At 33.5% G+C, this 18,715-nt stretch overlaps 1 protein-coding gene across 1 annotated transcript; it reads left to right on the top strand.

The window, feature by feature from the left end:
* The first annotated feature begins 2,068 nt into the window (after positions 1 to 2,068).
* On the top strand, positions 2,069 to 9,100 carry LOC131027881 (leucine-rich repeat protein 1-like). Its single transcript, XM_059217603.1, has 5 exons — positions 2,069 to 2,304; positions 2,389 to 2,460; positions 2,556 to 2,699; positions 3,036 to 3,107; positions 8,944 to 9,100. Exons 1-5 carry the CDS (start codon positions 2,069 to 2,071, stop codon positions 9,098 to 9,100), a joined length of 681 nt encoding a protein of 226 aa, XP_059073586.1.
* The last annotated feature ends 9,615 nt before the right edge of the window (positions 9,101 to 18,715 follow it).

Below are 18,715 nucleotides of genomic sequence, written 5' to 3' on the forward strand. Positions count from 1 at the left end.
TCATCCACTTGTCCCATCGAGCGTGCCAAAATGTATATAGTGAAAATGGATAACAACAACATTGAAAGACTAAATGAATTCAACCACAAAACCCTAGCCTAACAACAACAAAGATCCACCATAACATATGAAGATTACCTAAGACAATGCAAATCAAATGAAATCGCAAAGATTATACCATCACATGTCTAATAGGGTTTGGATCTCCATTCTTCCTATCTCCATTGATCTTGCTTGATATAGTTGCTCTCAGATTTTATATGCACAAGAGCTCAACAAAGAACGGAAATGTGGTTGCAAGTAGGATCGCATATGAATGTTTAAAAGCGTAGTGTAGTCGAGTATCAAGTGGGGCTGATAATGAAGAAAGTATCTCCTTATATAGAAGACACTACATGAAATGGAGGGATAAGATTGAGAGGTGTAAAAGATAAATGGTCTGCTATGATTAGAGGGTAGGTAGAGAAAATAAGAAAATAATGAAAGGGTAGGTAGTGTAAGAAATAAGAGATGAATGACATCTATCATAAGTAGAAAAGGCTAATGAATTAATTAAATAAATAAAGATTCATTTAGTTAATAGAGGAAGTGGGATAATTAAATAAATAAAATATTTATTTCATTTAAGAAAAAAAATAATTTAAATAAATAAAAGTATTTATTTAAATGAGAAATAAGGCTAGAAGAGGATAAATGAATTAATTAAATAAATGAAGATTTATTTAATTGATAGAAGAATTAGGCTAAAATAATTAAATAATGAATGATGTTAAGAGACAATTTAGGAGGATAGTAAGGGCTAGAGTGTAAAGACAAAACTTTTATCTTAAAATATTAATTTTGCAATCATTTTTTTTATGAAAGTATTGATAAATTTAAATATTAAAAATTAAATATTATATTTTCTTTACATTATTTTTAAAATAAATTTAAAAGTGAAAATTAAAAACCTTTTTACAATGTATTGATTTTTATTTTAGTTCATCAATTTGTTCCAAACTAAAGTAAACTAACATTATGTCACTTATTTAGTTATGAATTACTAATGTAAATTATTAAATTTCTTATATAATAAATATCTTATTTTTTATGTATATTCTTATGAATTGAAATGGTTTCTATCCATCAAAAATATAAAATAATTAAAATGCATTTTATATAATATTTGTTTCATGGTTATTTTTATTTTCATTTAATAAATAAAATAATAAATAAATAATCAATTTCAAATTTAATTTTAAAATAAATATTACTTATTACAATACCTATTTTTAAAAAAATCTATGTACAATATATGTTCCATTTTACTTGAAACTCTAAAACAAAATGAGTTTCATTTATGAACATCTTTTACATAAATTTATTTAAAGATGAATATGCTAATTTTGAGGCATAAGTATGATGATATCAAGGGGTAGAGTGTAATGACATAGACATCTTAACAAAATAAAACAACTCTTCAATAAATGTAATAATTCAAAAAAATTATAAATTGATATTTTTTAAATAAATGTAACAAAAATATCAATATTAATTATTATATTCTATGATTTATTAAATAAAATTGCTCACATTAAATTAATTCATTTAAAAAATAAATCTTAAACCCAAAAATTAACTACAAATAAAATTTATTTATTTTCAGCATTATCAATGAAATGAGATGACAATTTTTCATGTAAAAAATTCAAATGGGAGGACAATTAATACTCATAATCGTTAACTAAGTTTAAGGTCAATAAATCAAACGCCTTAAATGAAGGTACCCAAACAAAAAACTGTTCCAAGAATACCGCAAATAATATTTTAAACTAGAAACGATACCCCATACTGTTATTTCAAATAACATTAATATTTTCTAATAAAATATAATTTCCCCATTTTTATTAAATCTATATATTGAATAGCCGGTTTTAAACAACCGTTATTTACGACATTGGGATTTTCCAAGCCTTAGAAGTTTGTTACCATCAAATTATCTTCTATAAATTCACATGGTCACAGGGCCATTACAAACAAACCATATCTGCTGTGAATTAGAAGCGCGAAAGAACAGAAAGATTTTGTCATGGTTGCCACATCAATATCCAAGCTGATCGTCATGTACTTTGTGGTTGGAGGATTTGTTGTGTGCAATCTTCTTTCCATTCAATGCAATGCCAATGCAGAAGTAGATGCACTGATAGATGTGAAGAATCAGTTACAAGACCCACGAAATGTTTTATCGAGCTGGGATCCAAGCCTCGCAGATCCATGTACATGGCTTCATATCACCTGTGACAACAACAATCATGTAACTAGGGTGTAAGTCTAATCTGATCTTTCTCATATGATATAAAACTTTACACAACACAGACATAACATTAACTTGCTTTAAGTATTGTACAGGGATTTGGCATTCAAGGGCCTTTCTGGTCCACTCTCACCACGGATCGGTGATCTTCCAAACTTACAATACCTGTAAGTTTATTTACATACACAATGTTAAGAATTCTTATGCTTCATTTTAAGCTGAATTTTCTTTAAAGCATATTGAATGTGTACTATTATTTCAGGCAATTATTCCGCAACTCGTTGACTGGAAGTTTGCCACCTAGTTTGGGGAAATTAAAAAATCTGATTGGCCTTAATCTTTCTGACAACAAGTTTAGTGGAAAAATACCCACATCACTTGTCCAGCTCTCCAACCTCCGTTTTCTGTAAGTCACCATTCCCCAGGCTTTCATTGTTAAATCTAAAATGTATTTAAGAAAGTTTTGATCTTTGTTTATGGGAGCATTGACTTTCATAAATGTATGATTTACATCTGGTTTTAAAGATTCTTTGACTTTAGCCTTTTGGTTATCTCATTTTTCTTTCTATGTGTTGTGATCTTATAGAGACTGTGAATGTGAATCTTCTTTTAGGTTTCATAAATTGTGTTGGATGTTATTTCATAAGTTTGAAGGTTTTTAAATGTATATTATTTCTTTGGTCAAGCGCATTGGGTTTTCTAACAGTATCTTAACTAATTTTTTAATGGCTTTAACTTCCAGATATCTCTATAACAACCAACTCAGTGGCCCTGTTCCAACGGGAGGATCGCTCTCAAGATTTGGATATGATAGGTATTTTATTTATTTATTTATTTATTTTATATTTCGTTTGGTTGGTTCTCTTAGAGAATGTTATAAGCTATAGGTTGATGTAAATATGACTTGGATTTGACATGTTGTTGTTCTGTGTTATCTGACGGCTGAAGTTTTAAAGGAAATCCAGGCCTTTGCGGTGGTGTCGTGCACAAGCGATGTTAGAAAAATTGAATGAAATGGAGAGAATTGCAGTATGAATAATGGTTGATATAGGAATAAGGTTTCTGCTTACATGCCAGACAATCTGAAATGTGATTTGATGTAATAGAGATGTTATTAATAATCATGGAATAAGGCAATGACTTTCTTGTTTTTGTATGTGTTTCTAATGTCTTTTAGATTGGCTTAATATTAGTTTATATATATTTAATAATATATAAAATAAGTCGAGAGATATCTTTCTGGAGGCACCTATTTTAATCAAATTATAATTTGGTTTAGTTTTTTGTTTCAATTGAGTATAGGGTTAGGGTCCAATTAAATACAATGTTCAATTTGATTTATTATCCATCAAAGTTCAATGAAGTGTTAGGGTTAGGATTTCATCAGTGCAATCTTTGACCTTTATTATTCAAAGAAAATTAAAAAACATGTATTGGTTAGGATATTGTAGATCTTGAATTTAATATTTTACTTAGTTTTGATATCTTTGACCTTTATTATTCAAAAAAAATTAAAACACATGTATTGGTTAGGATATTGTAGATCTTACTAACTTCCTTACTAACTTCCACCAAACCCTTAAGCTTACTCTTTTAACTCCTCGATTTCATTCTCTAGCCTATTGATCCTAGCCTCATGTTTAATCTTCATAACCTTAATGTCTTCCATAATTTTTTGGGACACATTTTGGAGTGTCAGTTTTATTAGGTGTTGGATTCTCTGTGAAGGAGTCCACAATATCCTTTCATCCCCTGTTTCAGGAATCTAATTTCACCAACAACTTAGAATAGTTATTTTAAATTAATTATTTAATATAGTTGTAAGAGTGATAGTTGAATGACAAAATTTTAAATGACAAATATAATGGATGATAATATTGAAATTTGAAGATATATAATTTTTTTATTTAGTTCCAGAAATGTATACTTCTGATTTCTCTATTGGTTCTGATTTTTTGGGTAAGATTCATCTGTCTCAAGACTCAAAACGTAATTTGTTATGTCAGTTATGGGTTTGATTATACAACTTATGTTCTTTTATTCTTTGATAGACCAAATTTACCAATGTCTATTCCACTAAAAAACTGGTGGTACTTAACACGGTCGCGACATTGATAGCAGTTTAGATAAGGAACATGTTTCTATCTCAGAACCTAGTATATACATTGCCTAGAAGATGATATTAAAATAAATGCTATTTTTTAGTGCATTAATTAAAGTGTAATTGTGATAAATTCTCTTGAACTCTTTTATTATTATGAAGATCTAGCATGAGAGAGGATTGGAAATGAATGTAATTGACTGCTTAAATATACATTTTGCTTCCGATTGCTCTTGAAGTATTTGCAGGTAGTCTTCTCTAAACTAGTGGAAGAATGTTGTTCATGAGAACCTTGCTATTTTTCTTAAAGTTATTATTGGAGATGATATTGTTTCAAAGGATTCAAAAGTTCATGTTTCCTCTCCTCTTGGTTCAGCTGATGTGCCTCTAGATTTGGAGCCATCTCTTGCTCTGATTATTTCTGCTCCTCTTCATCCTATAAAGATTTAGTTTGTTTCTAAAAATAAAATAACATACCCTATATGTAGGATTTCTTCTGTTGTTTCTGCAACAAATGTTTTCTAGACAAATGATTTAGACATAGTTGCTAAAGATAACAGTGGTGTTAATGATTCTTACATTTTTTCTTTTGATATTTTTGTTGACTCTAATGATACTATCATTTCTAACTTTTTTTTTTTTAAATCATCTTTTTCTTCAATGTGTCAACATTGTTCTGATTGTAATGATGGGTTTACTTGGATAGTTGTTCAACATAAGAATAGATATTTCCACTAACAAATCTTCACCTTTTTGAGTTTCAATGTTAGATAAGCATCCCCAAAGATTTGATTCAAAATAGGTTGTTTTCTATTGACTCTAAATCTATTGTTATTTTGCTAATTGCCCTAGTTTGGTGTTTCTATCTAGTTTGGTTCCAATTTGGTTTTGATAGTTCATGTTTCTCATGTGTAATGGGTTGTGGCCCTTTCGCACTTATTTTAATAAAAATATATCTATGAAATTGAGGTTGAAAGATAGTAGTTAATATCTTAGTTTAGTTTATAACAAATAAATAAATTTAATTTTGTGAGTTATTCCTATAGTTGGTTTGATATGAGAAAATAAGGCTTTATTAAGTCATTTGGAAATCTATGTAAGAAACATCCAAATGAATACCAATTTCAATTTTTAGTTATTCTATACAATCATGACATAGACGGATTTATTTTTTTATGATGTTTATTTTATAAGATAGTATTAGAGCAGTTCAAAATATTCTAAATATGCACAATGAAATTTAGATTTTGGAATATTTAATGGGGATGCATGATAAATTTACTTGCTATGTTAGGAAATTACTCTAGAATGTGACTTCTTATTATTCTGTGACTTCTTATTATTCATTATCTTTGAAACATACATACAGATAGAATTCTGTATTGTTTTTTTTTTTGAAAAGTATTTCTACCACAAACTTTGATTGTGAAGTTTTTTTGCAATATGAGAGTTAAGAAGGAATATTTTAGTTCTATCATCATTCATTGAGATGAAATTTTATTTTATTTTGAAATGAATTGTGTTTAACTTTTTTTTTCTAAAAGAAGAAGTTTAAGAAGTTTAAATCTGGTTAATATCTTTTACATACAAGAATATTGTGTGGTGAAATTGATAGAGGTTTGAATTTCAAGATAGATAATATTTACATTTGTTAAGGAAATCCAATGAATAAATATACACATTACAATTTGTAACATCTTTTGGATTATGTGTTAATATGTGTGGAATGTCAGATCATTTGTGGTATGATGCATTGTGATATGCTTTGGTTCCCTCATTCTCCTGGAGTGGACCGATCAAAGTATTCTAGTTTTGGTGGCTTATTTGGTGTAATATTGTTTATTTTGATCTCGTCGACTCTTAATTAAGTTTTCAATGTTGTATCTCATATTTAAGATGTGTGGAATGATGAATTGAGTGTGAATGAGAAGTGAATGTGTGAGAAGTGTATGCGAATGATTTGCAAGAAGCTTTGACTATGTAGTGATGTGAAAGTCAGTATGAGAAGAGCTTTAAAGGTGATATATTCTATAAGATAGTGTATTATATCAATTAAGATTATCAGATATGTTTTCCATGATGTTGGTCACTGTATTTAGTTGTTAAAGGACAATTTCATGATTAGGATAATCCTTCTCAATTTCAGTTTAGCTACGTCATTTGTTGTTGATCGACAATGAGTCCTTCAACAACAATCTGTATCTTGTCTTAAAGAGGTGTGCTTCAATTGTTCAAATTCTCTTTGTATCATGCCTAAGGTTGTTGGTTACCCTCAGTTGCATGCCTAAAATGTTGTAAACATTGTTATTCGTATTGTGAGTTTGTTTCTCACCGCGGCTTGTTCTTATTTGGGATTTTTCAACATAAATTTGGTATTCATGTGTTTATATGTTTATGTTTGGTGTGTTGATGATTAATGTGTTATTGTTAAATAAGCTGATTAATAATTATTTTTAAAGTTTTGAACTAATTCACCCCCCTCTTTATCCTACTAGGTGTTCAACAATTTGTATTAGACCAAGGTTCCTTTTGGAAAGCTTAACTGCTTGATGTAGATCTAGAGATGGCATACGAGCTTCATACTAAAGCTTTGATGTTTGATGGAAAAAAAATAATTATTGGAAGGAAATAATTCAAAGTCTTACTTGGAGCATTACAAAATGGAATCTAGGTGATTATTCAAACAGGTTATCAACACCATCAAAATGGACCATCAACTTTGAATGAGATTAACACTTAGGAGAAAAATGCAAAGGCTAGAACAATCCTTATCAACTGTCTTAGCGATGAATTATTTCACAAGGTTAAAGAAATTGAAGAAGTTGAGAAATACAAATTTAGAGATCCTAGGAACACCTGCAAAGCATAGTGTTCTTCGGATCTCTGAAGTTGTATTTCTCAACTTCTTCATCGTATCAAAGCCAGGTTTTGCTAGTACTTGTTCCTGATTTTTCAGAAGAATTTTTTGGAGGCTAGGGTTTCAATATTTTCAAAGTTTTTTATTTCAATCTGGGGTGCTTCTTTGTTTCTAGGCATTTCGGGCTCAAACAAACCTCACAGTTGAGCTTAGAACACCCAAAAACCCCCATTTTTATATAAAATCTATCCAATTCAGACAACTTTGGCCCCTATAATTTTTTTTGGTTTTTTGCCCTTTTGGGCATGCATTTCAAGAAAAACAAAATTATTTTTTGGTAGTTTAACGGCGTACCCAGGCCGATGCAGTCTCCGCACCGCTACGATCACAAGACTGGTCATTGAAACCACTACCGTCGGCAATTTACTCACCGTCGCGGCTAGCAGCAGCGATAACCACCACCAACAGCGACAGTAACCATCAACGGTGACCGCCACTGCTTGCAGTCACTGCCACAACCACTAGCAGTGGTAACCACCACTAGTAGCAGTGATAACTATCAGTGGTGACTGCCACCACCTACAGACACCATCGACTGACCCGCCACCACCGGTAGCTCCGCCCAATCACTGCCAGATCCCTCTTGAAAGTGTTTTTGTTAGGGGGGTCATTTTTTTTCCATTACTTGGGGAAATGGAGTTGGATTTTGGCAAACAAATAGATGTCGGAAAGCTCTTTCTAAGCTCTCTTCAGATCTGGAGGTTTGATCTTCTTTTTTTGCTATTTTGATGTCTTTTTTTAATGACAAAGCCATAAGTTCTTTTTTGCACTCTGGGAGGCATATCTTTAGCATCCAGACTTTTTTTCTGGCACACGAGATATCATTAGAAAGCTAGCTCTTTGCAATTTCTAGTGGTATGGGTCTTCTTTCTAGATTCTACTCCAGGTACATTTTTTTTAGTATTTTGCATTTATGCACTCTGGTGAATATCTTGGATGTTTCAGCTCATGGGATCCTTTTATTTGTGTGGGAGGACTCATTTTTTGCTATTCTTTCTATATTTCCAGCCTTTTGTCTTTTTTGAGTATTGTATACATTATTTTGTACGCATCTTCCTTTTTACAAACACACTGAGATAAAGTGCCACTATGCCTTGCATGCTTGGGATCTTACACATCTTGTGCCTTATTGTACTCGCACTCCATTATAAATTGCCATGGTGGGGTTTGATGCTTGCCTTTTTTTACGGTTTCCCTTTGTCACATGAGTGTTCCTTCCATGACACTAGCCTCATGATGTGTGTCAAGTGAGTGTTCCTTCCACGACACTCGCCTTTATATGTGTTTGTACTTTCTGCTGCACTCTCGATGTTCCTAGTTCTTTGTCATTTAGTTTTAGTGTACCTGTCACCTCTCCCTTGTCGGTAGTATGAAAGCCTTTACATGGCCCTTGTGACCCTCTTTGTGCCCTAAAAGAGGGTTTTTTTTTTGTTTTGGCTATAACTTGGGCATACGATATCATTTTTTGGCAAACCAGATATCATCAGAAAGCTGGTTTCGTCTACTTTTTAGATTTGTGGGTTTCATCACCTATTTTTTTCTGTTGGTATATTATATATTCATTTAAAGTTAGAGGTGTTTTTTTCAATCCCAAGCTCATATCTTTTCGCCAGTTTCTCCATTTTTTCATAGGAGGCTTTCGGGAGCAGATCGATATCGATACCCAGCTACAGAAGCAGCAGCGGTGGAAGTAGTTTATCCAGTTCCAGGGCCAGTTATAGAGGCAGCGCCGAGAGAATACCTTCCATTTCTAGAGCCATCAGTCGCTAGGGTTGCCACGGTGAATTAGCCAGTTTACTAAGTGGCAGCAACAAGTGTATTTGAATAGGTTAACCCCTAATCCATTGAAGTTTACCCAGCTTACCCACCACCAGCAACTATAGATGCGGAAGGCACTAGTCGTTGATCAAGTTTAAATAGTTGTTTTTCCAGTCTCTATAGGAGTAGAAAACCCCGTTAATTCGGGACCATGGTGTTTCAGAGATCTTCACAACCATCGATGCACTTTTTCCAAATTTAACTCTAGGTACATTTCATTCAATTTTTTGTGTTTTCACACTCTAGTGAATTACTTGGACATATGAGCTCATGGAAACTTCTAGTTTGTGTGGGATGACTCATTTTTGGTTGTTCTTCATGCATTTCTAGTCTTGTGTCTTTTTTTGACATTCTGAGCTTTCATTATAAGAACTTATGATTTTGTAAATGCACTGAGATAAAGTGCCTTTTTATTGCACATGTATTATGGGATCTTGCACATAAGTTTTGTGCCTTATTATACTTGTACTATTATATAAAGTGCCATGGGGGTTCGATGTTTTCCTTTGTTTGACTTCATACCTTTCTCATGCGTGTGTGCCTTTGTTTGCCAACCCTTTGTATTTTCTTGTACTTTCATGTTTGCATGGTTAGATGTTCTTTGTTCTTCTTCATGCACTACATTATGGCTTTTAGATTAAGTGTACATGTCATACCTCTCCCTTATCATCATTATGTGGGGGTTTCTACTATTGGTGCTAATGCTTCCTTGGTTTTCTATTGGAGTGATCTATGTATTCAGTATTTGTTTCTATGTACTAGGCGGATGCAGCGGCTGGTTACCCATGCATTTTGGTGAGATGGAATACTTACCATATGGAAACTCTTGCATTCCTATTTTTGGAGGTGACCTTCCTTTTTTCACTTGATGATCTCTTCAAACTATTGGCACTTGTGCCATCTATATCTTCGGGTTCTAGATGTTTTACCTGTGTTTTCTATCTAATTCAGATTTGAGTAGTGTCATTGAGGGCACTCATACAGATTCATGTCTTCTTGATCCTGTGCATCTTTTGTTTCAGAGGAGGTTCTTATTTTGGCATCATAGCATTCATTCGATGATAGTCTTTGCATGTTCTTCATGCTTTAGTGATTCTTTTTCTCTTCTTTTGTTCCTATCTTTTTGGAACATTCTTGTTTGGAGGCTTCTTAGTCCTTCACTTGAGCTTTCACCTCTTCTTAGAGAGGATTTTTGTTCCCATAGGGTTTTCTCCTTTTTCTCCACTTTACAGAGATTTCATTGTGTTAGGCCCAATATGGAAAGCTAATGTACTGAGAGGGGAGGGGTGAATCAGTACTTCAAATCCTTTTATCAACAATATCTTCACTATTATGCATAAACCACAAACTATTGTAACATAACATAAAGCTAAAACAAATAAATAACAATCATACATGATTCACTCCATAACACATATATTTTGGTTACGCAGAGACTCTTGGTTAGAGAGAAAAACTATGGTGGGGATGGCACCCACAACTTCACTACTGCAATAATAAAGGTTGCTCAGTTAGAGCTACATGTTTAGCTATTTCTGATAGCTTACCCTGTTAGGAGTATCAAGATCTTTAGATCTACCTTGCTAAACGATTTTACAACACTTATTCTAAATGATGTACCTTGTTAAAGGCTTTACAATTTATAGACTTTGTTAGAGTCTTTTACCCTATTAAAGGTTTCTCTTACAACTGCAAAATATTGCAATAAAATCTTTACAAATATATGCAACTTTACATCTGGAATGTTATAGCAGATGGGCAAGTGCAAGGTAATGAGTCACAAATTCGCGGAAGTCCACGCGTTGGAAAACGCGCTCTTATAAATGGGGGCCCATTTTCAAAAAACGGGGACCCGTTTATGCTTCGGGCTCCCGAGCCGAAAGGTAATGGGGGTCCGAAGCAAAAAAAATGGGCCCCCGTTTTGTTCTAAAACGGGGGCTCGCTTTTAAACAAAACGGGAGCCCATTTTGTTTAAAAGCGGGCCCCCGTTTCTAAATGGCATTTTTCCTTTTTTTTCCACAAGCCGCCCTTGTTTGAAAACGGGGGCCCGTTTTGTGGAAGTTGATTCCACAACCCGCCACTTGGCTCGGGATTAGGCCCGGGATAGGCCTGGGATGGCCACACCTGAGACATGGACCTGCAAATTCAAATCTCCATGAATGAAAGCACAAATATGAACTTCAGAAATAGTTTACGCGCCTCTAATCAGAGAATTTTTATACGAAATTAAAACCCATTTTAGATTATACTATCTAGATTCTAAATATGTAAATTTATTTAAAAATTGATTATTTTAACTATTTTTCATTTAATTTATACTAAATTGGGTCCATAAATTTGAAATATTAACTAATTTTGTTAATTTAATAACTTTTTTATTTTAAAGAATTTTGGAAAAAAAATTATATGTCATCAATTTACACAAAATTATTTTGTATTTAAAAAAAAAAAATCAAAAAATGTTAAGTTTACATCAAATTATGTGGGTCGTACACGTCAAATTTTTAAAAAGATAATTACGGCCATTAAAAAATTAATTAAAAAAAAATATTAGAAAAAAAAATACAGAAAAATATGCTCATCAATCTTCAGTGTGTTACAAACCATTTCCCAAAACGGTTTGAGAAAATAATTTTAATTGTGTCAAAAAGTGTGGGTCGTACACATGCATGGTATGGTCCTGAAACAGGCATTTTTAAAACATAGTTTTTAGAACTCCATTCAAAAAGTTATTTTTTATTATGTGGGTATTAAAATAAATTATATATTTGGAAAGTACACTCAAAGGGCTATCTTTTATATTACTGACTTTTTCCAAGATTCAATCTCTAAGTGTTTCAAAATTTAAGCTCAAATGAGACAAAATCTGAAAATCAGGGAAAACACTTCCACTTTTTGGCCAAAAAGTGGACTCATCTTCTTGCACTGACCCAGATTCTATGTGCTCAAAATGAGATTACCTTGCTTATAGCATACCTCGGTAACCCATAGAATAACTCGATAAACCCTTCTGTTTACTCTATTCTTTGACTGTTGTCTGAAATCCTTCTCGATGACCTCTATGTCTCTATAATAGTCATAGCACTCAGTGCTTTCTTATGTATCACACATGTCTTGATTCATACACCTCTATATCTCTTTCTGATCTCAATCCATGTTGTATAAATATATCTCTTATGTCGATGATCAGGTTCATTGCTTCGATCTTACAAACATGATTTATCGCATGAATAACTATACGAAATATTTCATTGGTTAGATGACCTCAAAATCATACATAATCTTTAAGTCCAATTTTGAATGTGATAACGGTTCTATGTTCCTCGATTTTGTAACACATTTTCCCATGTGTGTCTAGATTCAATGAATCTGGTAACACGTTTCACTTGGTGTATATCAACTCGGTGTATCATTGTTTCTGCTCGGTAGACATGGAATGTTACTCGGTAGATAGCTCGGTTAATACTGGGCTTTGTGACTACTTTCTTCTTTAACCAACTGCTATGTGCATACCGACTGAATGTTTCGGTAGTAGTAACCGACTAGACTATATAGAATGACTTTGGATATAAAACTAATGTCAACTATAATAAGTAGTAACAATCTCCCCTTTTGACATTAGTTGAGATGTTTGACAAAACTACTTTCAAAGTCATAACTCAAAAATCTATATACTTACAAAATTTTGACAAAACTGATAGCATATACTTTTGTCAATGAAATAGTATATTCAGATATACTCCCCTTATTAATATACTGTACAAAACTTTGAGTTTGCATGATCGGTGACCAATATTCTATACTTGTTCTGTTTGGTGATCACTGCTTGGTATACTGGTCGGTTCACTGCTCTTCTCGTCAAAATTAACTATGCATATGAATACTTTGTTCTACTTGGTATACTCCCCTTGTATACTACATTCCCCTATATACTTTGATACGATACTCACTCCCCCTTTTTGACAAACATCAAAACTTAGTTACCATTCGGTAGTGGCAACTGGTCAAAAATGGATTTGTACTTCATTCTGGCATCAGTGAGAGCTGCAGAGAGGGCATCCTTAGCACTGTCCATAAGTGAATTATAAGCTATAATGTCAGCTAATAGTGAAATTAGTCCATCTAAGGTGCTTCCCTCTTGTTGAGTGGATAGGGAGGTATCTTTGTTGATCTGTTCTTGGACGGATGAAAGATGAGGAATGAATAATGTTTGAAGTGTCATTATGTCCATCCTTATCTTGTGCTCTTCATTCCTTAGTTCCAATTGTTGAGCCATGAGCTTTTGTAGCTTTGTATAAAAATTCTGAATGGAATTTGGCTCAGTGGTCAACTTATTTGAGAGATCAGTAATCTCTTTCTCAATCACTTCAATTTTATTTTTGATATCTTTAATGAATAAAGAAAATGTACAGAGTTGCTGAAATAAATAAAGAATGTTCTTGAGTTGAGGGGTCAACTCAGCAATAAATTTGACAAGTTTAACTTTGCCAATGGCAATAGCTTTCTGTACCTCTTCAATCATTTTAGTAGTGAACTCCTTGTCCTTTAACTTGCTCAAATATTCAGATGCATCTACTCCAGATGTTTCTATCTTGGTTAGGAGTTCATCCAGTTGAATGTGCATGGCGGCATCTTTTGTCACTGTTGCTTGAGGTAGCATATCGGTTAAGAGTGCTTTCACCTTCTGAAGTACTTTATTTTTCTTTTGAATAACCATTTTCTTCTCTTGTTTGGCTTTGGCTTTGCATAGTTCACCAAATTCAATGAGTGCTTACCCTTTTAATTTGGATATATCAACATTGGGAAACACTTTTTGTTTTGACAAATCTAATTTGAAACTATGCTTTTTCATTTTCTTTTCTTTACCTTTCACCAGTTGGACTAACACAATGGCTTGTGAGGCTTGTTGACCCTTGGTAGGTTGCTCGGTAGAGGCAGCACTTTGGTCAGTTTCTTTAGCCTCTGTAGTGTCCTTTGGTGTCTTTGAGCTTGGTGTCTCAGTTGTAACATTTTTAGTGCTAGAGGGAGCTTGAGAGGCCTGTTCTTAAGAAGTACTTTCTCCTGTTGTTGACTTGTGACCTTCGGTGCCTTGTTCTGTATCCTAAGGGACCTTGGTTAAAATAGGCTAATTGACCAGAGGATAGGGCTGAACTTGTTCCAAAATTGATTCACTAGATACAAGTTGGGCATAAGCATTCCCTTCTATCATTTCCTGTTCAGGTGCCTCGATATCCATGATATCTTCATCAACTTGTATAGTGTCAGCAAGATCTTGCTTGGTGATATCAGGATCTTGCACAGTGACATCAACTATTTCAACTTCAGCTTGCTCACCAGCATTCTTGATTCGAAAGATTTCCTGCCATTTTTCTTTGGTCTCATTCTCTACATCCAAGTAAAGGCCATTCATCAATTTCAAGGCTCTTTGCTTGACTAGGAATTTTGTGTGGCAGTTTTTCAGATGTTCAGTGATCTCATCTACCGACATGTCTGGGAAAAGATGTACCGGACTTCTTTCTCTCATCTGTTTCTCTAAGTCCATGGCATACTTCCACCTATTATCAATATGCAAATATAATTCATTTGGAAGAGAATTAAATACTTCCAATGGGACCAATCTAAATTTCAATAGTGTGCAGATGACAGATTCTTCTATTTGTCTCTTTTCATCATCAGATCTAGATTCATATTTTACATATCTGAATGATCCAAATCTACCATATTGCTTTAGATTAGCACAAAATTTATCAACACTATGTACATTTATCTTTGTACTCTTGACAATCTGAAATTTGTTTTTGTCTTCGGATTCAGTGTCACTAGACTCTTTAGTCAAAATCAGTCTCTGAGTAGATTTCTTGTAAGTTTTTATAACCTTTGGTGGGGCAACATTCTTTGTTTTCTTACTCGGTGATGCTGCAGATGCTCTTGTGTTAGGTCGCTTTGCTAGAGGAGTCGGTGATACTTTTGATGTATCCTATTTCTTTCTTTTCAAAACTTTCCCTTTAGGCAATTTGGTGCTTAGTGTTATAGCTGCCTCTTGGGCTTTAGATTCCTCTTCAGTGATGGCTATAGTGCCCTTGACAGGTGTGGAGGAAGAACCTTATCCAAATTTTTTCGTTAATGCATTGATCATTTTTGTTGTCTTCCTTGTAGCTTTGCGTACTACAATGCTCATTTTTACTTTTTCTTTCACTTCTTCATATGTTCCATACCTCAGCTTGGTAGCATGCCTTGGTAATGTAAGAAAAGCATCTATCTGCTTTTGTGTGATATGAAAATCAATCTCGTAACCCATAGGTGGTAAAGATTGAGTTCTAGGTTCCACTGCATTAACATAGCAGTAATCAGTTTCCACTTCAAAACATATGTAATCCTTGTATCTCTCCACTAACATGGGTGGAATTCTATATTTGTTATGCATCTTCTCCTGAAACTTGCTAAAATAATCATCCATAATATCATTAAAATTATCACCTAGCTTCTTGATGAAGTCATTGATTTGATGGGTGATTGGTCGGTGTAGCTCCCAAACAACTTTACCGACTGATGGAAAGAATTTCTCAAAATAGAAAAACATGCATACCAGAAGTGATCCAAATTTTAGTGTATTAGCCAAATTGTTCTTCTTTGGCTTCCTTATGGTATTGAAATTCTCAAACAGGTTTTTCAACAATACCTCACATAAATCAATTTTCATGCCTTTCTTCACAATTTAATATGCTAAGTCGACTGCTGCACAGAGTACACTATTTTCCCTTGCCGATTGGAAGAAACAATAACTTATTACTCTAATGGCAAACTTTAGGTCTGCATCAGTGACATTGTTCAATTTTAGTCCACTACAATCAGATTCTACTCCGATTAAACTAATCAATTCCTTCTATGATATCATTTTCTGAGCTCGAGCATGATCATAAATAGGGTAACCGGTGACCAAATGAATAATTTCCTTGGTGATCTTAAACGGTTGCTCTTCTAGCCACATGAAGTCATCATGAACTCTGCTCAAAACAAACTTGACCCATTGGGGTTTGAAGACACAGGGATAGGTTAGGGCTTCGGTCAATCCCTTGATTTTGATGTGCTCATGTTTTCTATCCATTTTCCCATCAGTACACAATTCATAATATGTGTCTTTGATTTCAACATGACCTAGTTCCTCAACTCGACACTTAGTGAAGAATCTCACATCCTCGACTAATAAAACTATCCGGAATGAGTGAAAATGCAGTTTTGTCATCCAGTTCAGATGCAATTTTGGGAGTTAAAGAGTATTTCAGTGAGGGCTTTTCAATGTTCTCAACAACAATGGGCATCTAGATCTTAGGTGCCATTGCATATTTCAGATAAATACTAACAAAAGATCCTTAGGGTTTGAAGACTTTCAAACAATAGACACTTTCTACTTAGCAAATAATAACAACTTGATATGATCAGTAAATTATCTTGATAATACGTTGTGATTGATGTAAATACCTTTGAATTTGCTTTAGAGGAGGTTTGATCGCCTTTGAGTCGCTTTTCTCTACTTTCTTGAAAACTTGGTGAGTGAAAAATGACCACGCAATAGCTTTAAGTATTCATTATACCTCATCAGGCTTCATGCAGTTAGGTCAAAAAACATTAAATGCACTCAGTACCACTACTTCTTTTTATGCTTTTACCGAGTAGCTAGACTTCCTGCATTTACCGACTTGACAAGCTTCCAAAAGACTTTGATAAAATTTCAAATTTTCTAATGCATCTTTAATTATGCAGATTTTGAATTAAGTACAAAATGAAATAGAAACTATTAAGATTTGACCTTTGAGATAATGTAGTCCCTTCATACCTTTACTGATTAATTTGGAATAGGTGAACCTAGCTCGGTAGATAAGGTGCTTTCTTCATTTGACACAATTTCCTTCTTTTTCCAAATCATCTATAATTTGCCTTTTATTTCCTTAGTGTCTTCTCTAGGTTGATCTCTACAATCTCTACCCAAGTGTCCAACTTTGTGACAATGAAAACATGCCATACCAGGATTTCTCCATGATCTTCAGTTGTTCATTCTAAAGCTTATAAAGCAGTTGGCACTTATATGTCCATATCTTCCACAACACTCACACCATATCCTTGTATTGTAATCCCATGGTACTACAGAATACTGTCGGTAAGGATCTATGTGAGTTCAGTAGCCTCTAGTATTTGCTCGATGTGTAGACCACATATAGTTTTTCTGTTTAAACCAACACTCCTCGGTACTATGTCCATATCTATTGTAGTTTTTACAAAACCCTTTGAATTTTGCCTTCTTATAATTTCTAGTAGACTTTGTCCTACATTAGTTAGATGTGTGACCATATTTGTTGCAATTGTGACAATAACCATTAGACCTAGTGACATTCGGTTGCTTACCTTTTCTGATTTGGCACTTGTTAGTAGTGTGACCTTGTTTCCACAGTAGTTGCAAACAAGTTTCTTTCCTTAGATATTCTTCTTATTTCTAGCTTGCCTTGATGATTCTCCTTTCTCGGTTATATGAATTCCCTTCTCGGTAGAGTTTTTTCTTTTGTAACCGAGTCCTGCTTCTTTGTTGGGTCTTCTTGTATTCAGTTGCTCATCCAACATCTTTGATGCTTCATAACTCTTTTTCAATTTTTCCTTGGATTTCTTTTCTGTTTCAAGTTCATTGGTCAACCTTGATACTTCAAGTTTCAATGCTTGATTCTCATCATTTTTCAGATTTGCTTCATGATGTGCATAGCCCAATTGATCTGACAGATTTTGTTGAATCTCAGTCAACCTTGTGATTTCATCATTCTTTTTAGATACTAATGCTTCAAGTTGTTGTTTTTCTCTTTCTAGATCTCTTACTTTATCTTCAGCTGTCCTTAATACATCAAGATTCTCAGTCATCTTTGTGCTGAAATGTTCATGTCCTCTTTTCATTGCTTTTAGCTGATCAGTCAATGCTTTGTTTTTCTCCTTCAATTCTTCAATCATCTCTTACATCTCTTTAGATATACTGTTCTCATATGATGTTTCAATTTGTTCCACTAACTCTTAAGAGTCCTACAAATCATCAAATAATCTCCTTCTAACTTTCGATGATTTTTGCATTTGTCTTTGCATGTCCGCAATCACTTGTTTAGCATGATCCAACTCTTCTTGCAAATACACAATTTTTTGAGATTGTTTATAGCCTTCCATTGATAATATCTTTCTCTTTAGGTTGTTAAACCTTTTTCCAAGATTCAAGCTCTGATACCAATTGTTAGGCCCAATATGGAAAGCTAATCTACTGAGAGGGGAGGAGTGAATCAGTACATCAAATCCTTTTATCAACAATATCTTCACTATTATGCATAAACAACAAAGTGTTGTAACATAACATAAAGCTAAAACAAATAAATAACAATCATACATGATTCACTCCATAACACATATATTTTGGTTACACATAAACTCTTGGTTAGAGAGAAAAATTGCGGTGGGGATGGCACCCACAACTTCATTATTGCAATAATAAAGGTTGCTCAGTTAGAGCTACATGTTCAGCTATTTCTGATAGCTTACCCTATTAGGAGTATCAAGATCTTTA

The sequence above is a fragment of the Cryptomeria japonica genome, chromosome 3, assembly GCF_030272615.1.
Source record: "Cryptomeria japonica chromosome 3, Sugi_1.0, whole genome shotgun sequence".
In the NCBI taxonomy this organism is placed as follows: Eukaryota; Viridiplantae; Streptophyta; class Pinopsida; order Cupressales; family Cupressaceae; genus Cryptomeria; species Cryptomeria japonica.

Excerpts from the sequence above, each read along its gene's own strand:
- LOC131027881 (XM_059217603.1), top strand. The coding sequence starts at position 2,069 with ATGGTTGCCACATCAATATCCAAGCTGATCGTCATGTACTTTGTGGTT. Across the intron at positions 2,305-2,388 it reads AACAATCATGTAACTAGGGT|GGATTTGGCATTCAAGGGCC; the intron begins GTAAGTCTAATC and ends AGTATTGTACAG. Across the intron at positions 2,700-3,035 it reads CTCTCCAACCTCCGTTTTCT|ATATCTCTATAACAACCAAC; the intron begins GTAAGTCACCAT and ends TTTAACTTCCAG.